Source organism: Dendropsophus ebraccatus, chromosome 15 (genome assembly GCF_027789765.1).
Source record: "Dendropsophus ebraccatus isolate aDenEbr1 chromosome 15, aDenEbr1.pat, whole genome shotgun sequence".
Classification (NCBI taxonomy): domain Eukaryota; kingdom Metazoa; phylum Chordata; class Amphibia; order Anura; family Hylidae; genus Dendropsophus; species Dendropsophus ebraccatus.
In genome coordinates, this window is record NC_091468.1 from 73,985,172 (window position 1) to 74,007,520 (window position 22,349).

General features: G+C 46.6%; 1 protein-coding gene and 2 pseudogenes across 1 annotated transcript in view; 1 reads left to right on the forward strand and 2 right to left on the reverse strand.

Moving 5' to 3' along the window:
* The first annotated feature begins 5,950 nt into the window (after nucleotides 1-5,950).
* LOC138774619 (U2 spliceosomal RNA) lies at nucleotides 5,951-6,103 on the forward strand (annotated as a pseudogene).
* Nucleotides 6,104-9,996: 3,893 nt separating this feature from the next.
* The window catches only part of NUP133 (nucleoporin 133), a 112,576-nt gene continuing 100,223 nt past the window's right edge, over nucleotides 9,997-22,349 (reverse strand). Inside the window, exons 23-26 of the mRNA XM_069954709.1 lie at nucleotides 20,631-20,711; nucleotides 18,173-18,237; nucleotides 13,311-13,399; nucleotides 9,997-10,155 (exon numbers count right to left, since the gene is read on the reverse strand). Of these exons, the coding sequence (XP_069810810.1) occupies nucleotides 10,019-10,155; nucleotides 13,311-13,399; nucleotides 18,173-18,237; nucleotides 20,631-20,711 (372 nt within the window). The 3' untranslated portion in view covers nucleotides 9,997-10,018. The remainder of the gene's footprint in view (nucleotides 10,156-13,310; nucleotides 13,400-18,172; nucleotides 18,238-20,630; nucleotides 20,712-22,349) is intronic.
* LOC138774610 (U2 spliceosomal RNA) lies at nucleotides 11,021-11,183 on the reverse strand (annotated as a pseudogene).

Below are 22,349 nucleotides of genomic sequence, written 5' to 3' on the forward strand. Positions count from 1 at the left end.
CTTGGATACAGACCATCTTTTAGAAAAACTTGTAACTCAGGAACGGCAGCAGCTAGAAAGATGGGAGACGGCTCCAAATACTCAGGGGGGCTTGGTGAGTAAGAACAGCCAGGTTTGGGAGCATTACATTTTTTTAGCACTTGGTGGGGGGGGGGGGGATTACCCCTTTAATAGTAAAGACTGTTAAAATGGGGGGAGGGGACTGTTTGATTAACTAAAAAAAACTCTTCCGTTGTTTGCTAAAGACGCCTAAAAACAATTGTCATGATCGTTATTTTAACATCCGTGCAGACAACATCCGTCATTTATTACACTGTGTGCATTGGCCGGCCGTCATTCCATTGACTTTAATTAAAATGCGGCAATAGCGGTTGTCAGTTAAGAAAACGCGTCTGCCGTTTGTCTGTTTTGTACTCCGTCGCACTATATGTTTCAGTACACGTCTTCCTTCCAATGTCTTTGCTTTTTATGTTGCTCTGCTCTGTGTCATTGTAAAAGCAGCAAGAGAAGGAGTCACATTTCATCGATCTGCTCTTAGTAACTTTGCCTTTCTCGTCATCACAGAACTGTCAGTCAAGCAGGAAAAAGTATACGACTTAGCTCACCAGTCTGAGAATGTCGGGATCCAGCCGCTACTGTAAATCCGTAAGTTATTGAGACCACAGAGTTACCATCTCTTCTCATGTAGTCACCAAGAAAAGAAAAAATCTGTGCAAAAGGCATAAAAAGGGCAGTAAAGGTGATGATGAAGAAAATGAACATTACCTAAATATACATGCGTATGAGTATTCTTCTCGATCAGCTGATAATGGCCGTCACCTCTTCTTGGTTATCAGCTAATCACAGCCCACACCAATCTTCTTTATAGACAGATTATACTGCAGAGTAGTCACCTACAGCCTGCAAGAGGGACAGTATTTGGATGTTCTGTATGAACGGACCGGCAGTGGCTCCGCCTGGTTGTTGTTTTTGCTATTGTATCATACAATATTTTAGGGAGGTAAAGTAGGATTTGATAGTGTCTTCATATCCTGATCACAATACAGTCTACCTAGAAGAGAGGTTTAGTAAAAGAGAAGAGGCAGCACTGCTTTAATGTAGTATTGGTGGTGCCAGCGGATCTTGATCCAGACCAAAGATCGTAGTGAGTATATATGCAGAGAATCCACAGCACTCCAGCCTAGTGAAAAAGCTCAATAAGCCGTGTTTATTCAGTCAATTCATAGTCAATTTATATGTTGCACTATACATTGACTGAATAAACACGGCTTATTGAGCCATTCACTACACTGTTACCTTTCTTCCATGGTCGCACAGATTTACCCATCACCAGGAGTTCCACATACGAGATATTTGCAGGCTGTATATGTGAGAGGTCGTAAATTGTTGGGGATAATAATAGCACAGAGGCAGAAAGCATGGCGTGATTTGTATGCTGTTGGTTCTTTGTGCCAATGTGTATTAACCCCTAGCTGCACCAGTCAGTTATAATACCTCCTTGTAGGAGGTGAGTTTCAGCACGAGGACGTACTATTACTGACCTGCTTTTCTGATGCTCACTGTTTACACAGTCAGTGACCGGGGGCCGCAACTAAACTGTCAGCTGACAGTCTAGTGTAACTGCCACTGGACCGCCAAAGGGGGTCATCAATCGCCGACATTGGTGGATAGGTAACGGTACTTGATGTGGTAAAAACACATAGGATTACATTGGAATCTCTGCTAAGAAGATGCACATTTCAACATTTCACTCTTTGGGCATTTCACAGGAAAAACTGCAAAGGGTTAAAAAACTGTATGAATGTCAATTTGAATACTTGAAAGGGTGAAGGTTTCAAAATGGGGTGAATTATGGGGGGATTCTAGTGTGCAGGCCCCTAAAATATAGTCCCAAACAGAACTGGTTCCTAAAGAATTTCTGAGTTTGAAATTTCCAAGAAAATTTCAAAATTGCTACTGAACATTTACGGCCTCTAACATCCTAAAAGAGTAAAAGCATATTCACCAAATGCTGTTACTATAAAGTAGACGACATGTTATAGATATGAATTAATAAATAATTTATCTTGTATTACTATTTCCCATATTGGCAGAGTCTTTCAAATGCAGAGAAATGCTACTTTTTTTAATTTTTTCACAACAAAATTCTAAAGCTATCAAGTAAAGTTTGCCACTAACATAAAATAGAATGTCATGAAAAAACATTTTTGGAATCACAAGGATTTGTAAGAGCATTTAAAAGTTATTGATGCTTAAAGTGAAAATGTGGTCGTGTCATAAAGGCCCAAACTGGCAGTGTCCCCTAAGGGTTAGGACCCCCCTGCAGCAGCCTCTGTGAAATACAATGTACAATACAATAATTATTACAATTGTATAGAGAGAAGAGAGAGATTTCCTAGTGTTAAGTGGAGAAGTTGGGTAGTAAGATTATGTGGCATCAAATGATGGCTGGCTCATATTAATGGGTTAAATGATTATTATTATTATTATTATTATTATTATTATTACAGCGCCCTTGATTCCAGAGAGCTGTACAAATGATAAAGGGTTAACACGCAGAACACACCGTGACAAAAACTACATGAATAGAGTTAAGTGCTTGTTTATATATCTAGAAGTCATCCCTGGAGTGGGTTTTATTCCTGTGACGTTCATCAGCCCTAAACACTCGCCTGGTTAGGTTGGTGTGCCAGGGCTGTCAATTAAGGATGCATCGGGTATGAGTAAATGCGGCGCCTCAAGAGCTGAGGTAATTGTAGAAGGTAGGACCCTATTACATGGCCCAATATTAAGGAGCAAGTGAGCTCTGACATGTTAGGTCACTCCTCGCTTGCTGTACGTGCTTTTATATGCGCTGACAGCTTACTGTATCCAGGTCCAGTCTCCTGAAGGCTGCTATACACCAGCTATACTTACTGTATCCAGGTCCAGTCTCCTGCTATATACCAGCTATACTTACTGTATCCAGGTCCAGTCTTCTGAAGGCAGCTATATAACAGGTATACTTACTGTATCCAGGTCCAGTCTCCTGAAGGCTGCTATATAACCGCTATACTTACTGTATCCAGGTCCAGTCTCCAGAAGGCTGCTATATAACAGCTATACTTACTGTATCCAGGTCCAGTCTCCTGAAGGCAGCTATATAACAGCTATACTTACTGTATCCAGGTCCAGTCTCCTGAAGGCAGCTATATAACAGCTATACTTACTGTATCCAGGTCCAGTCTCCTGGAGGCAGCTATATAACAGCTATACTTACTGTATCCAGGTCCAGTCTCCTGAAGGCTGCTATATACCAGCTATACTTACTGTATCCAGGTCCAGTCTCCTGAAGGCTGCTATATAACAGCTATACTTACTGTATCCAGGTCTAGTCTCCTGAAGGCTGCTATATCCCAGCTATACTTACTGTATCCAGGTCCAGTCTCCTGAAGGCAGCTATATACCAGCTATACTTACTGTATCCAGGTCCATTCTCCTGAAGGCAGCTATATAACAGCTATACTTACTGTATCCAGGTCCAATCTCCTGAAGGCAGCTATATACCAGCTATACTTACTGTATCCAGGTTAGGGCTGGCCGATTAATCAAATTAATTTGCCTAGATTTTGAGAACAGATTTTAATTTTGTGGAAAATCGTCAATTTATCTTTCAAAGAAAAAAAAAGTGTGTTGAGACCTACAGGGGGAGCAGTTTCACTCCAGGCAAGTTACTCCTCCTACAGGTCAGAATGGGACTGCAGGCCCGCACCCGGAAGGTCGCAGCCACTGCCTGCCCCCATACATTATTGGGGGGGGGGGGGTTGCTGTATGTGACATCTACTGCTGATTTAGAAAGTTATAATGACAGGAACACTTTAAAGAATTCTGCAGTATGGAAGAAGTGTATACTGTACATTATCTTCTAGTCAGGAGGAAATGTTACAATGAAGCTGAAGAGATCGTCTAATGTGGTGATTTTCTCATGAGGTTTCTTGTTTCGGTTTGTCCGGTGATTTTCTCATGAGGTTTCTTGTTTCGGTTTGTCCGGTGTGTATTTGTCGATGCAGGTTCTGAAGGGCTAGATTATCTTACTACATTAGGCCCCGTTCCCACTGAGCAAAGCTAGCGGAATTCCGCGACGGAATTGTCCGCCGCGGAATGCCGTTAGCCTCCCGCTCATAATGGGAGTCTATGGGAGGCGCGCGCTCCTGCCCTGTCCGCGCTGAAGAATGAACATGTTCATTCTTCAGCGCGGACAGAGCAGCAGCGCGCGCCTCCCATAGAGTCCCATTATGAGCGGGAGGCTAACGGCATTCCGCGGCGGACAATTCCGTCGCGGAATTCCGCTAGCTTTGCTCAGTGGGAACGGGGCCTTATACTGTATTATCTTGGTTACTAAGGAGAGGAGGAGGGGCCAGTTTAGAGCTGTTTGTAATTGGCTGCTTTACCTCCTCGTACCCCGCTAGCTTACAGCGTTATTAAACGCACCGGCAGCGAGTGGGTGAGTATAGCGGGGAGCTGCCCATGTGATCACTAGGTTGTCCGGGCAGATCATAGCAGCGGTCTTCTGCCTCCTATTCCACGGAGCGACGGCAGCAGATTGCTGCAATATTAGTCGTTTGTCTTTCAACATGTTTAAAGACAAACGAAAGCAACGATCAGCCGACATCGTTCATGTCAGCTGATCATTGTTTTCTATTACACAAGACGATTATTGGCCGTGATGGCCGATAATCGTTCTGTGTAATAGGGCCTTGAGTGGGGGCCATTATTCTAGGACACCAGGTGTGATACAGCACTACACCAGCTTTTGTGCATCTTTACAATCTGGTCTATGATTTGTCTAGTGTACTGATAGCAGGATAGCGTGTGGCTCTGTGTCATCTGTATTTATGCTGCAGGAAGGAATCTGTAAACCTGTAATGCTGCCCGAGCAGTTTATATTGTCAGGATCTGTCCCAGCAATATGGCCTCCTGCCTCCCCAAGTCTTGTTTTTATGTTGTTTTGTAGTGATAATATCTAATAAAGATTTTCATATTTTTCTCCATTTGGCAGTAAATTTGTGATAATTTCTTTTAGGCTCAGATATTCATTGTAGGTGGAGCGGTTCATGAGGGAATATCTTGTATAAATGGTCCTGGTTCTCGGGTGTATACGTGTTTAACTACAATGTACTATGTCCGTCATCAAGGTGAGACAGCAAAACTAGATCTCACATAATCCCCGTATCCACCAGTGCAGATAACGTGTACTTTTCCTTCTACACTTATCTGGTAGCGACACTAGCAATAAAGGGACCACATAACCGTGCTTCTCCCCCATTGGTCGGTCTGCGTCCCTGCCCCCGTAGCTTTCTCTCCAGCAGTCAGAGGGCAGCAGCTGAGGAGCCTTTCACCTTCTTATTACTGTGTATTCACTCATCTCTGATGGTCTGTTTAGACAGAGATTTATCTGACAGATTTTTGAAGCCAAAGCCAGGAACAGGCTATAAACATTGAACAGGTCATAAAGGAAAGACTGAGATTTCTCCTTCTCAAATCCACACAAAATCGGTTTTTTTCTTACAGAGTTTGCTGCTTTAGTACTTTCAGATCTTTCAGTCAGTGACTGTTTCAGCAATCTGTTTAATTGGTCCTTTGTATCACGGGTCTTTCACAAACTGGCCACAGAATTACCCTGCGATTTCACAAAGTCTTTTGCAGTTGAAGGAGAACCATATCCTCATGTGGATGGGCAGGTGATTGTGTGTGGTTACCTGGGCACAGGATGCCACCTACTAACACACAGAGGTCACTTCCATTAGGCTGGGGACAATACACGATGAGATGTGCTGCTATAACAGGCCCGATCCATGCAGGGGGTGTCTGACATATAACAGGACAGAAATGCCCAAAATCCACAGGTCACTCCCAGAGGTAGAAACTTGTTTATCAGGTCAGACTTGTTTTGGTGACATATAGGGACCTCATCGCTTCTCGGCCTTTTTAACTAGGATCAAGTGTAGTATTCTATACCAGTTTAATATCCGATACGTTTCCTATCTGGGGACCATATATTACATGGATTGTTAGAACAGGCAGGGAGAGCTCACCTGGTATTGCACTGGGGAGCTCCACAATATTAGTCAGGCAGTAGTATATAGCAGTATATAGCTGCCTCACAATCGTCACTTCTGGTTGCTCTCCCCCCCCCTCCTCATTGTTAATAGATCACATGAGTCGGGCCTTTTTTGCACAAGTGAATAAGACCATATTATATATTATTCTATAGGGCTATTGACATGGCCGTATAAAAATGCAGCAGGTGCTACTTCCATTAGTTTTGGGGATGGAATACGCTGGTTTATGCAGAGTGAATACACACATATCTTTTTGGCCACCTGCACCAACACAAACCTAAAAATGTCCACTTACGTTTCAGACTGACTTACATGAGAATATAATTGTACAATAAAGGACATTCTGAGTATCATCCTCAGTAATAATGGTAGCTATGGTCGCCTGGTGCAGCTGTATAATGGGGTCGTTCATTTCTAATCCATTTCTGAGACTATGGGGGAGAAAGTTGTCGAGGAACATTTGCTAGTATGACAGCTGCAGCCGAGAAGCCCAAGTTTAATTCAGTACTGGCCTGAGGCTGCAAGCTCTCTTCCCTTAATAAGTTAGATACATGTATTCTTCCAAACATGTTCAGCCTGGAGGGATGTCTGAGGGAAGCTCTGGAGGGGCGGAGGGTAATGCAAGGAATATTTGGACTTTTTAAACTGCAAACTGGATTCAAGTCAACTAATTTAACTTGTGACCTTCTCAGCTGTTGGATCAAGTTGTTTTATCAGGCACTTGGCCAGAGCAAAAGGAAAAAAATAGGCAAGCAAGCCCACGTGTACGGGATGAAGCATGAATGGAGGCTCTGTCACCGTGGTCATCACAGCTTCATGTACTGCAGTAACAGGTGAGTGTTCCCATCGCAGCCTCATGTACTGCAGTAACAGGTTAGTGTTCCCATCGCAGCTTCATGTACTGCAGTAACAGGTGAGTGTTCCCATCGCAGCTTCATGTACTGCAGTAACAGGTGAGTGTTCCCATCGCAGCTTTATGTACTGCAGTAACAGGTTAGTGTTCCCATCACAGCTTCATGTACTGCAGTAACAGGTGAGTGTTCCCATCGCAGCCTCATGTACTGCAGTAACAGGTGAGTGTTCCCATCGCAGCTTCACGTATGGCAGTAACAGGTGAGTGTTCCCATCGCAGCCTCATGTACTGCAGTAACAGGTGAGTGTTCCCATCGCAGCTTCATGTACTGCAGTAACAGGTGAGTGTTCCCATCGCAGCTTTATGTACTGCAGTAACAGGTTAGTGTTCCCATCACAGCTTCATGTACTGCAGTAACAGGTGAGTGTTCCCATCACAGCCTCACGTACTGCAGTAACAGGTGAGTGTTCCCATCGCAGCTTCATGTACTGCAGTAACAGGTGAGTGTTCCCATCACAGCCTCACGTACTGCAGTAACAGGTGAGTGTTCCCATCGCAGCTTTATGTACTGCAGTAACAGGTGAGTGTTCCCATCGCAGCCTCATGTACTGCAGTAACAGGTGAGTGTTCCCATCGCAGCTTCACGTATGGCAGTAACAGGTGAGTGTTCCCATCACAGCCTCATGTACTGCAGTAACAGGTGAGTGTTCCCATCACAGCCTCATGTACTGCAGTAACAGGTGAGTGTTCCCATCACAGGCATGTACTGCAGTAACAGGTGAGTGTTCCCATCGCAGCTTTATGTACTGCAGTAACAGGTGAGTGTTCCCATCGCAGCCTCACGTACTGCAGTAACAGGTGAGTGTTCCCATCGCAGCTTCACGTATGGCAGTAACAGGTGAGTGTTCCCATCGCAGCCTCATGTACTGCAGTAACAGGTGAGTGTTCCCATCACAGCCTCATGTACTGCAGTAACAGGTGAGTGTTCCCATCGCAGCTTTCTGTACTGCAGTAACAGGTGAGTGTTCCCATCACAGGCATGTACTGCAGTAACAGGTGAGTGTTCCCATCGCAGCCTCACGTACTGCAGTAACAGGTGAGTGTTCCCATCGCAGCTTCACGTACTGCAGTAACAGGTGAGTGTTCCCATCGCAGCTTTCTGTACTGCAGTAACAGGTGAGTGTTCCCATCACAGGCATGTAAATCTCCGACTAATCCTTACAGCAGGTAACGCAGAAGCCACAGAACTGGATGAACATCTATGATCTGCTTATGGAGTTAGATAGATAGATAGGAGATAGATAGATAGATAGGAGATAGATAGATAGATAGGAGATAGATAGATAGATAGGAGATAGATAGATAGATAGATAGATAGATAGATAGATAGATAGATAGATAGATAGATAGGAGATAGATAGATAGATAGATAGATAGGAGATAGATAGATAGATAGGAGATAGATAGATAGATAGATAGGAGATAGATAGATAGATAGATAGGAGATAGATAGATAGATAGGAGATAGATAGATAGATAGATAGATAGAAGATAGATAGAAGATAGATAGATAGGAGATAGATAGATAGGAGATAGATAGATAGGAGATAGATAGATAGGAGATAGATAGATAGGAGATAGATAGATAGGAGATAGATAGATAGGAGATAGATAGATAGATAGGAGATAGATAGATAGGAGATAAATAGATAGATAGGAGATAGATAGGAGATAGATAGATAGGAGATAGATAGATAGGAGATAGATAGATAGATAGGAGATAGATAGATAGATAGATAGGAGATAGATAGATAGATAGGAGATAGATAGATAGATAGATAGGAGATAGATAGATAGATAGATAGGAGATAGATAGATAGGAGATAGATAGATAGGAGATAGATAGATAGGAGATAGATAGGAGATAGACCGACAGAGCTACATCCCCAGGGAGAGCAGACTGTGCCAGCAGTGCGACCAGGAGGCCGTGGAGGATGAGGCCCACTTCCTGCTACACTGCTCCAAATACTCAGCAGTGAGGGACACTCACTATAGGAGACTCTCCAACCTCCTCCCAGGCTTCTCCACCATGGAGGAGGAAGAGAAACTACCCATCCTGCTGGGGAAAGAAGAGACCACAGCGACTATAGTGGCACAATACGTCACTGCCTGCCATAGACTGAGAGGAGCGTGATACGTCATGGACTCAGATACCCCGACCCTGAATGTATTCCCCCCCCCCCCCCATGATACATCATGAACCCCTGTACACCGACCCCATGTGAATCCCATTTCCTCAACTCCCTATTTTCCCCATGCTTTGGCAATGCTAATGTGTAACTTGGACCTGCCAATAAAGCTTTTTTGATTTGATTTGATAGATAGGAGATAGATAGATAATAGATAGATAGGAGATAGATAGATAGGAGATTGATAGGAGATAGATAGGAGATAGATAGATAGATAGATAGGAGATAGATAGATAGATAGATAGGAGATAGATAGGAGATAGATAGGAGATAGATAGATAGATATATAGATAGATAGATAGGAGATAGATATATAGAAAGCAATAGAGATAAGGCGGCACTCCAGAGTCGGGGTCTGACTTTGTGGAGGCTGTGCACCCAACTGAGCTATTGCTGCACAGTGCCGTCTACAATTGCTACTTTTTTATATATATATCTCTGAAACGAGAATAAAATCTGCTTTATGAGTTCTTCATCTTTGTGTTTTAGGTTTGTGATGGGTTTTGTACGGTATAAAATAGCGGACACGGCGAGATCAGCAGCCAAGAAAGTGGTCCTTGTGCCCCCAGGAGAAATACAGATCAGATTCCTGATCAGGGAGGAATTCCTGGTTTATGAGGCGCCTGATCAGGAATGTCATCCATGTCGAGGAAACCCAAGGAAGAGTCACTCCCCATTATCCCACATCACAGGCCGCTCTGTGCTTTCTTATACTATAACATGAAGACACAAAGTTACTAAAGGTAAATTTATTAAACATAGAAAAAAAAAGGTGAAAATGTCTCCCCCCCCCCCCGTATCATCTATCAGATCAGTTACCCAAGAGGCTTTAAATAATATTCATAGTTTGCTTTCAGAACAAACTCAAAGCACCGATCAGTTTTTAAGTTGTCAAGTTCTGCAGACTGAAGAAGCAGATTCACATCGGGTAAGTAATGCTTCAGGTCTTTACCTGCGGAAATACAAACAGCGGCTCAGTAATGGAGGAAGAACGAACAGAGGGAAACTCCACTTATACTATACAAGGTCCTGCTGCTTGGTAGATTATAGCATTGTAACAGCTGCCAGCTGGATTTAACACAATGTATATATATATATATATATATATATATATATATATATATATATATATATATATATATATATACACACACACACACACACAATATACATATATATTATCTATATACATAGTGTTTTTCACATACACATATATACACACATACACATCCCCCCCCCCCCCCGTTAAAAGCCACTGATGGTGTATACTCTGGGCTGATGGGCAGATTAGCCTTAATAATAGCAGTATAAATAAGGAAAGAAACGTATGTTTCATGTAAAAAACTGTAGGGAGTTGTGTCCATTACAGGACGGGTGCATAGCGCAGATTATTATGCGGAGTAAGAGTCCCCTCCTCATATGTCCTTACATCACATTTTGCAGGAAACACTGAATATATCCAATTTCTTCAAACAGGTATTGCTGCCAGACAGTCTCTCCTCCCCGGAGTGCAGCCAGCAGAACTCCTATTCCGTGTCACTCCAGCATAACCCAGCCCCTAGTTTGGGGTGGTTAATATTTTAAATAGAGATGCACCATGTAAAAAGGTTAAGTGTCAGAGTACCCCTTTAAAAAGGTGATCCAGGATTGGAAACACAGAGCTGATGTCCTCCAAAAACAACGCCATCCCCGTCCTTTGGTTGTATGTGGTGTTGCAGCTCAGTACTAGTAAAGTGAATGGAACCAAGTTGTAATACCACAAAACCCGAGGAGGGGCTTGGTACAGTTCTATAGGAAATTTTGCTCTGTTCCCCCCTTTTTTGTGCACTGAAACTGGAAGCAGTGCAGTACCAGGCCAATGCCAGGAGAAGACACGGCAAGCTCATGTAATATATGGTCCCCGGATACCAAACGTATCAGATGTTAAACTGGTAAGAACAGATACTACGCCTAATCTTATCCAAAAGGCCGAGAAGCTCCGCTCCCTTTTAACCTCCAGGATTCCTGAGAGATTTCTAAAGACTTCCAGCTCACAATTTTTTAACAACACCATAATGAAAGACATGTACATGTACCTATCAGGACCCCCGCAGAGACACTGACCCCCGATCACATTGCATGACTGCCGGAGGTCTACTGCTTAAGGGCCCTATTACACCAACAGATTATCTGACAGAAACGGACTATAAACAGAGAACAGGTAACAAAGGAAAGACTGAGTTTTCTCCTCTTTTTCAAATCAATTCCTGGCTTTGCTTTAAAAAAATCTGTCCGATAATCTGTTGGCGTAATAGGGCCCTAACTCTGGGCGCGCTGAGCTTCAGTCTTTTGATAGAGTCTGCCACAGGCCACAGGCAGGCTCTATCAGAAGATCACAGAGAACACTGATCAATGCTATACTATGGCCACAGGCAGGCTGTATGTAATGATCACAGAGAACATGTAACATATATAACATATGTAATACCTGGCGGGCAGGCTCCTCTCTCCCTATGTAATACCTGGCGGGCAGGCTGCTCTCTCCCTATGTAATACCTGGCGGGCAGGCTCCTCTCTCCCTATGTAATAGCTGGAGGGCAGGGTCCTCTCTCCCTATGTAAGTCCTGGCGGGCAGGCTTCTCTCTCCCTATGTAATACCTGGCGGGCAGGCTCCTCTCTCCCTATGTAATACCTGGCGGGCAGGCTCCTCTCTCCCTATGTAATACCTTGCGGGCAGGCTCCTCTCTCCCTATGTAATCCCTGGCGGGCAGGCTCCTCTCTCCCTATGTAATACCTGGCGGGCCGGGTCCTCTCTCCCTATGTAAGTCCTGGCGGGCAGGCCCCTCTCTCCCTATGTAATACCTGGCGGGCAGGCTCCTCTCTCCCTATGTAATACCTGGCGGGCAGGCTCCTCTCTCCCTATGTAATACCTGGCGGGCAGGCTCCTCTCTCCCTATGTAATACCTGGCGGGCAGGCTCCTCTCTCCCTATATAATACCTGGCGGGCAGGCTCCTCTCTCCCTATGTAATACCTGGCGGGCAGGCTCCTCTCTCCCTATGTAATACCTGGCGGGCAGGCTCCTCTCTCCCCATGTAATCCCTGGCGGGCAGGCTCCTCTCTCCCTATGTAATACCTGGCGGGCAGGCTCCTCTCTCCATATGTAATCCCTGGCGGGCAGGCTCCTCTCTCCATATGTAATACCTGTTGGGCAGGCTCCTCTCTCCCTATGTAATACCTGGCGGGCAGGCTCCTCTCTCCCTATGTAATACCTGGCGGGCAGGCTCCTCTCTCCCTATGTAATACCTGGCGGGCAGGCTCCTCTCTCCCTATGTAATACCTGGTGGGCAGGCTCCTCTCTCCCTATGTAATACCTGTTGGGCAGGCTCCTCTCTCCCTATGTAATACCTGGCGGGCAGGCTCCTCTCTCCCTATGTAATACCTGGCGGGCAGGCTCCTCTCTCCCTATGTAATACCTGGCGGGCAGGCTCCTCTCTCCCTATGTAATACCTGGCGGGCAGGCTCCTCTCTCCCTATGTAATACCTGGCGGGCAGGCTCCTCTCTCCCTATGTAATACCTGGCGGGCAGGCTCCTCTCTCCCTATGTAATACCTGGCGGGCAGGCTCCTCTCTCCCTATGTAATACCTGGTGGGCAGGCTCCTCTCTCCCTATGTAATACCTCGCGGGCCGGGTCCTCTCTCCCCATGTAATACCTGGTGGGCAGGCTCCTCTCTCCCTATGTAATACCTGGCGGGCAGGCTCCTCTCTCCCTATGTAAGGCCTGGCGGGCAGGCTCCTCTCTCCCTATGTAATACCTGGCGGGCAGGCTCCTCTCTCCCTATGTAATAGCTGGCGGGCAGGCTCCTCTCTCCCTATGTAATACCTGGCGGGCAGGCTCCTCTCTCCCTATGTAATACCTGGCGGGCAGGCTCCTCTCTCCCTATTTAAGTCCCCCCTGGGCTGAGTGGTCTCTCATGTAACACGTTCTGATCTTGTTCTGTCTGTCACCCCTACCACTTGTATGGCGCTCTGGAATGAAGGCGGCGTTACTAATAAATATTAATGACTACTTATCATGCTGTATAATAAAACCCACGGCAGATTCACTGATGTAGACATATGCACGTACCTTCATTTAGTAACTTCTGGAGCACTCTCACAAAAATGGTGTCTTTTGTGGCTTCTATTGGGTCATCCTTGCCATCGAGGGTAGACCACCTGTAAGCACAGTCAGGAATATATTAGGTTTTGCCTATTTAGTAGAATGAAGCTGGATGTATAGAATGCACTGGCCATATATACGGCCCTCCCGGGGAAGGTAGATGCCACCACATGTGATGAGTAACTTGCTTTCTAATTTTTATTGTCTATGCGTAAAAAAAAAAAAAAAAAGAATTGTCCCTTTGGCTCATAACGGCCGTTCCTCAGACTGAACAGAAAGACAAATATAGCAACGGACAATGGGGCCAGCAGCAGCTCTACCTGTATAATAATAATTCTAATAATGGAGAGTTACTACGCTGGTTGCACTTCACACCGCACAGAATGAGAGACCAGGTCACATGTCACAGCTGAGTCAGCACCGATATCACTCCGTGTAATAGAAAACCATATTAAAGAGGATGGGGGCCTGCACTACCAAAAAATAACAAAAATAAAATTGGGGTGCTTCCTACGACAAGCCAAGAAACATAAACCACTAAAGACGACAGAGATGTCTCACATATGGGAGCACACCAGCAAATATAGGAAAAATACAGAAATAAGTTACACAAAACAAAAAAAAATAGCAAAGAAGAAACAAATCCCTGCACATTAAAAACATTTAAAAATCCCCAAAAAAAGGAAAAACACGGTGGGACCCACACAATATAGGGGCCCCCCAGGCCAGCATACGGTCATCTGATATGACTCCATCAACCCTCAAGCAAATACAGAATAAGTAAACACCATGAACAATAAACAAAAAGTGTACAGATCAAACAGTGTACATGTGCGGTGCGAAGGAGACTGGGGCATAAAAAATGAACAATCAGATAATGCACATCACCAAACACAGAGGGAGAGGGGCGACTCGTTGCGGCCTATGATACCCCATTTTTGTATTTTTCCTATATTTGTTGTGTGCTCCTCTATGTGACATATCAGTGACTCCGTGTAATAGAGACAATGACCATCGGCTGATCGCGTCTTTACGTCAGGACCTAAAATCATTGGCCGCCAATGGCGCATCATTACATGCAACAGCTACGTGTAATAGGGATGTGCGGCCAACGGCTAATAAACCGATATGCATCACCTCCCCAAACTCCGCTCTTCTCATGCTCTCTACTTGTGGTCTCGGCCAGTGATTGGCTGAGCCACCTGTCAGCTCAGAGACCGCTCTGAAGCTGCAGCCCTGCTGCCAGGAAGCAAGAAGGGGGCAGGAGAAGAGCGGGAGTGTGGAGAAGGACTGACAAAGGTCAGAGGTCAGGAGACAGTGGGATGCAGTTAGGAAAGGTTTTCACCACTACAAATATAATATATATATTGTGGCATGGTGGGGCTGCAAGAGGCGGTTCTGGGCCTCTGGAGCGGGAATTGGAGTTCAGGTGAAGCTCCGGGTCCAGATACTCCACTCCATCCCTAGAACTAATGAGGCTCTGAAACCACCTGGTGGATCTATTAGAGACCCCAGAGCTGCCCAGGTGATGGCTCCCAGGTGAAGACTCCCAGGGTGGGAGAACAGGCAGCGCTAGGCCTGTGGGAGCTGCACACAAGTCTGGGTGAGACCAGTGTACCTGGTCAAGTGGAGCAGTAGGCTCAGAAAGTCAGCTAGGGAAGCTGCAATGTGTAGTCAGTGGCTAGACGGCCCAGGTTTTATTTTATTGGCAGTGTTGCCTATGTCTTGTGTTATTTGAACGGATAAATAAAGCGACTGAGGTCAGTATAAAGCGTACAGCACTGACTGGACTGCAATTTGTGATGTGCCGACTGTCTCAGGCCCAGGAGATGGCGATCCCAGCAAGTGAGTGACCCCCAGATTGTCACAATATAATATAATATAATATATATATATATATATTAGCCTCAAATGCACCAAAATATTCTAAAATGCAGCCTTTATTTTCCACCAAGCACAAAAGCAAGGAGACATCTTGGCATTTAAGAGGTGTTTAAGTTGGTACCGATCATGTGACCAAACTGATGACTTGTTGCTTTGATGCCTCAAAAAGAGGCATCACAGCGGGGCTGTGATATATACAGAGGCTGCGGGGCTGTGATATATACAGAGGCTGCGGGGCTGTGATATATACAGGGACTGCGATATATACAGAGGCTGCGGGGCTGCGATATATACAGAGGCTGCGGGGCTGCGATATATACAGAGGCTGCGGGGCTGCGATATATACAGAGGCTGCGATATATACAGAGGCTGCGGAGCTGTGATATATAGAGGCTGTGATATATACAGAGGCTGCAGGGCTGTGATATATACAGAGGCTGCGATATATACAGAGGCTGCGGAGCTGTGATATATAGAGGCTGCAGGGCTGTCATATATACAGAGGCTGTGATATATACAGAGGCTGCGGGGCTGTGATATATACAGAGGCTGCAGGGCTGTGATATATACAGAGGCTGCAGGGCTGTCATATATACAGAGGCTGTGATATATACAGAGGCTGCGGGGCTGTGATATATACAGAGGCTGCGGGGCTGCGATATATACAGAGGCTGCGATATATACAGAGGCTGCGATATATACAGAGGCTGCAGGGCTGTGATATATACAGAGGCTGCGATATATACAGAGGCTGCGGAGCTGTGATATATACAGAGGCTGCAGGGCTGTGATATATACAGAGGCTGCAGGGCTGTGATATATACAGAGGCTGCGGGGCTGTGATATATACAGAGGCTGCGGGGCTGTGATATATACAGAGGCTGCGGGGCTGTGATATATACAGAGGCTGCGGGGCTGCGATATATACAGAGGCTGCAATATATACAGAGGCTGCGATATATACAGAGGCTGCGATATATACAGAGGCTGCGATATATACAGAGGCTGCGATATATACAGAGGCTGCAGGGCTGTGATATATACAGAGGCTGCGATATATACAGAGGCTGCGATATATACAGAGGCTGTGGAGCTGTGATATATACAGAGGCTGCAGGGCTGTGATATATACAGAGGCTGTGATCTATACAGAGGCTGCGGGGCTGTGATATATACAGAGGCTACGGGGCTGCGATATATATACAGAGGCTGCGAGGCTGCGATATATACAGAGGCTGCGGGGCTGCAATATATACAGGGGCTGCAATATATACAGGGGCTGCGGGGCTGCAATATATACAGAAGCTGCGGGGCTGCGATATACAGAGGCTGCAATATATACAGAGGCTGCAGGGCTGTGATATATACAGAGGCTGTGATATATACAGAGGCTGCAGGGCTGTGATATATACAGAGGCTGCGGGGCTGCAATATATACAGAGGCTGCGGGGCTGCGATATATACAGAGGCTGCGATATATACAGAGGCTGCGGGGCTGCGATATATACAGAGGCTGCGGGGCTGCGATATATACAGAGGCTGCGGGGCTGCGATATATACAGAGGCTGCGGGGCTGCGATATATACAGAGGCTGCGGGGCTGCGATATATACAGAGGCTGCGGGGCTGCGATATATACAGAGGCTGCGGGGCTGCGATATATACAGAGGCTGCGGGGCTGCGATATATACACAGAGGCTGCGGGGCTGCGATATATACACAGAGGCTGCGATATATACAGAGGCTGCAATATATACAGAAGCTGCGATATATACAGAGGCTGCGGGGCTGCGATATATACAGAGGCTGTGGGGCTGCGATACATGCAGAGGCTGCGATATATACAGAGGCTGCGATACATACAGAGGCTGCGGGGCTGCGATATATACAGAGGGGTAGCACCAGGAGTTCCTACTCACGTGTCTCTCTTTATAGCTTTGCACACAACATCCAGCTTCAGCTCTTCAATATCCACCTCCTCATCCTTAAGAATAAGGATATATACAGAGGCTGCGGGGCTGTGATATATACAGAGGCTGCTGGGCTGCGATATATACAGAGGCTGCGGGGCTGCAATATATACAGGGGCTGCGATATATACAGAGGCTGCGGGGCTGCAATATATACAGAAGCTGCGGGGCTGCGATATACAGAGGCTGCAGGGCTGTGATATACAGAGGCTGCGATATATACAGAGGCTGCAGGGCTGTGATATATACAGAGGCTGCGATATATACAGAGGCTGCAGGGCTGTGATATATACAGAGGCTGCAGGGCTGTCATATATACAGAGGCTGTGATATATACAGAGGCTGCGGGGCTGTGATATATACAGAGGCTGCGGGGCTGCGATATATACAGAGGCTGCGATATATACAGAAGCTGCGGGGCTGCGATATACAGAAGCTGCGGGGCTGCGATATACAGAGGCTGCAGGGCTGTGATATACAGAGGCTGCGATATATACAGAGGCTGCAGGGCTGTGATATATACAGAGGCTGCAGGGCTGTCATATATACAGAGGCTGCGGGGCTGCGATATATACAGAGGCTGCGGGGCTGCGATATATACAGAGGCTGCGATATATACAGAGGCTGCGGGGCTGCGATATATACAGAGGCTGCGGGGCTGCGATATATACAGAGGCTGCGATATATAAAGAGGCTGCGGGGCTGCGATATATACAGAGGCTGCGGGGCTGCGATATATACAGAGGCTGCGGGGCTGCGATATATAGAGGCTGCGGGGCTGCGATATATACAGAGGCTGCGGGGCTGCGATATATACAGAGGCTGCGGGGCTGCGATATATACAGAGGCTGCGATATATACAGAGGCTGCGGGCTACGATATATAGGGGCTGCGATATATTTACAGAGGCTGCGGGGCTGCGATATATAGGGGCTGCGATATATACAGAGGGGTAGCACCAGGAGTTCCTACTCACGTGTCTCTCTTTATAGCTTTGCACAGAACATCCAGCTTCAGCTCTTCAATATCCACCTCCTCATCCTTAAAAAACAAACAAACTGTGTTTTATTCTTATTTTGTTTCCCAAACTGAAGATTTGATCATAAAATTATTGATGAAGAAGAAGCCTCTGAGCTGCAGATCCTGAGCGATTACTCTGCGGGATCGGCACACAATGGCGGCACTACCGGGATCCTAACAGTTACAGACCAGGAACTCATCCATGTTACAGGGTACCTATCACTTACTCATCCATGTTACAGGGTACCTATCACTTACTCATCCATGTTACAGGGTACCTATCACTTACTCATCCATGTTACAGGGTACCTATCACTTACTCATCCATGTTACAGGGTACCTATCACTCATCCATGTTACAGGGTACCTATCACTCATCCATGTTACAGGGTACCTATCACTTACTCATCCATGTTACAGGGTACCTATCACTTACTCATCCATGTAACAGGGTACCTATCACTCATCCATGTTACAGGGTACCTATGACTTACTCATCCATGTTACAGGGTACCTATCACTCATCCATGTTACAGGGTACCTATCACTCATCCATGTTACAGGGTACCTATGACTTACTCATGCATGTTACAGGGTACCTATCACTCATCCATGTTACAGGGTACCTATCACTCATCCATGTTACAGGGTACCTATCACTCATCCATGTTACAGGGTACCTATCAGTTACTCATCCATGTTACAGGGTACCTATCAGTTACTCATCCATGTTACAGGGTACCTATCAGTTACTCATCCATGTTACAGGGTACCTATGACTTACTCATCCATGTTACAGGGTACCTATGACTTACTCATCCATGTTACAGGGTACCTATGACTTACTCATCCATGTTACAGGGTACCTATGACTTACTCATCCATGTTACAGGGTACCTATGACTTACTCATCCATGTTACAGGGTACCTATCACTCATCCATGTTACAGGGTACCTATCACCCCCCTCAGGCTGTTTCTCCTGATGCGAGTGGGGTACAGATGCTGAGTAAAGACAGAAGTGCAGTAAAGCTCCATAGTAACTGCAGCACCCATGGTACAGATTAAACAATATATATAAGCATGTAACTCTATATATTAGCTGCCTAGCACATTAAATAAATCATCCTTCATGATAGAATTCTGCCTCAGTAAAGCAAATTACCATCTATATCGATAAACCAGCAGCCGTATCCACAGCAATGTACTATAACTACTGATTTAAAGCGTAACTACTACTCCCATTAATGACAAACATATCACAACATGATAGGAGTTGTAGCTATTCAATAGCTCTAGCCTGCCATACACTAATTTACACATAACTATTACTCCATTGTGCACTACAGCTGCTGCATGAAACTAACATGTCCGCTCATCACTGGAAAAACATGGAAACTATGGCAGCTTGTCAAAACTGTAGAACTTGTGATGGGAAGCCAAGACACACATGCCACACACACCCCGACACCAACACACACACCCCGACACCGACACACACACACCCCGACACCGACACACACACACCCCGACACCGACAAACACCCCCCCGACACCAACACACACCGACACCGACATCGACACACCCCGACACCAACACACACACCGACACACCCCGACACCAACACCCCCCCGACACCGACACCCCCCGACACCAACACCCCCCCCCCCGACACCAACACCCCCCCCCCGACACCAACACACACACCCCGACACCAACACCCCCCCCGACACCGACACCCCCCGACACCAACACCCCCCCCCCGACACCAACACCCCCCCCGACACCAACACACACACCCCGACACCAACACACACACCCTGACACCAACACACCCCGACACCAACACACCCCGACACCGACACACACACCCCGACACCGACACACACACCCCGACACCGACACACACACCCCGACACCGACACACACACCCCGACACCGACACACACACCCCGACACCGACACACACACCCCGACACCGACACACACACCCCGACACCGACACACACACCCCGACAGAGACACACACCAACACATCCCGACACACCCCAACACCAACACACCCACCCTATTTCTATGCACAGGCCTGGGGTGAGGGCACTACCTGTGTTATGTCTCTTTTTGCAGGGAACATAAAAAAAAAAATTAAACTGTATATTACAAAGTTCCATTTAATATTCCATAATGTGCAATCTGTATTTCCCTTATACTGGCAGCACGGGGTTGGCAAGCGGCATTTAGCAGCGTACAGGTCCTGCGCACAGAGCACCGTGTATACAGGTGTAGAGGCCACGTCTGCGTTCTATATTAGTAACTTGCAATAGAATCAGTGCAATACGATCCCTCCAGCACCAAGCCTGTCTATTATCTCCATACAGTGGGATAGAAAGGTGATCATAGGAGCGTGTTCATACCTCAGTAATATACTCCAGGAGATCAAGGGCTTTCTTGAAATCGTATTCGTTTGCCCTTCTGTTCTCCTCGCTTATGTATAGCTGTGACATGAAAGTAGAAACATGAAGTACAGCAATATTTTTAGCCTGCGATCCGTGGACGGTAACTGATACCATCACCCGGCCTTTGTTTCTAACGCAATTATTTTTTTCACTAAACTCTCTACCCCAGTCCTAACCTATGTAACACAGAGACGGGCAGAGAAGGGCTGAGACGGGCAGAGAAGAGCTGAGAAGGGCAGAGACGGGCAGAGAAGGGCTGAGACGGGCAGAGAAGGGCTGAGACGGGCAGAGAAGGGCAGAGACGGGCAGAGAAGGGCTGAGACGGGCAGAGAAGAGCTGAGAAGGGCAGAGACGGGCAGAGAAGGGCTGAGACGGGCAGAGAAGGGCTGAGACGGGCAGAGAAGGGCAGAGACGGGCAGAGACGGGCAGAGAAGGGCAGAGACGGGCAGAGAAGGGTTGAGACGGGCAGAGAAGGGCTGAGACAGGCAGAGAAGGGCTGAGACGGGTTGAGAAGGGCAGAGAAGGGTTGAGACGGGCAGAGAAGGGTTGAGACGGGCAGAGAAGGGCTGAGACGGGCAGAGAAGGGTTGAGAAGGGCAGAGACGGGTTGAGAAGGGCTGAGACGGGCAGAGAAGGGCAGAGACAGGCAGAGACGGGTTGAGAAGGGCAGAGACGGGCAGAGAAGGGTTGAGACGGGCAGAGAAGGGTTGAGACAGGCCGAGACGGTGCTGACAGGTCCTCAGATCTTTAAAGTGACCCTGTCACCATTTTTGCATGCTGACTTCTCTACACAGGTGTAATAGGTAAATGTAGCAGTCTTCGTACCTTATTTGATATCATGCGTCTTGCTACTTGGCCCTCCTTTCCATACTCCCTGGCGCTATAGGCCGACAGAAAAAAAGTCTTCTTCGTTTTTGTTTGTCTGTAGCTCGGTCCGTTATTTCCCGCTATTGACGTTCTATTCAGGTACCCGCCATGACTGAGTGGCAGACTGAGATGTCACACCTTCACCGTATGGAGGCGCTATCTGCTGAGGCTTCGGGGTCCAACAAACGGTATAAAACTGTCAGGACGCCTTGGTTGCTTTTCAGACATTGTTCTCCTGCTATGTTTACCTGTGAAGCTGCCAGCCCCTTCTGACCCCCCCGGTCAGGGTATGTACCCCTTGTCCCCCCCTCTCTTTTCCCATTTCGCTTTCCTTTGTCCTCTTCTCCTTACCTTCTCTTTGAGGTTCCCCGTTCTTCGGTTTAGGCTGGTCCGCTGCATCTTTGGCCACAGTTTTGTTTATGGTCCCCTCTACGGGACCACCCTGGAGGAACCTTCCAGCTCCTCTTCTTCTCTGTGCACGGATTTGTGCACGGTCCATACTGCCCAATTTACCCCCAGGGAATTATCTTGTATACAGCTGCCGAGCTTTCCTATTTTCTCGTCATTCCTTTTGTGCAGCAGACATTGTGATATTGTAAAAGTTTTCTGCTCCTACCTTTCTCTATGATGGACATTTTCCTTGTCGTCTGTTTCTACTTTTCTTTCAAAATGTTAACAAAATCAGATTATACATACGTCTTGCTTGTTTAGGTAAAAAGTGGTCTTTTATCAACTGCAAATTGTGCTAAGTGGGTGGGGCTTCACGGCAGCAGCACCACTTGGCCCCACCCACAGAGTCACTGTTGGCCCT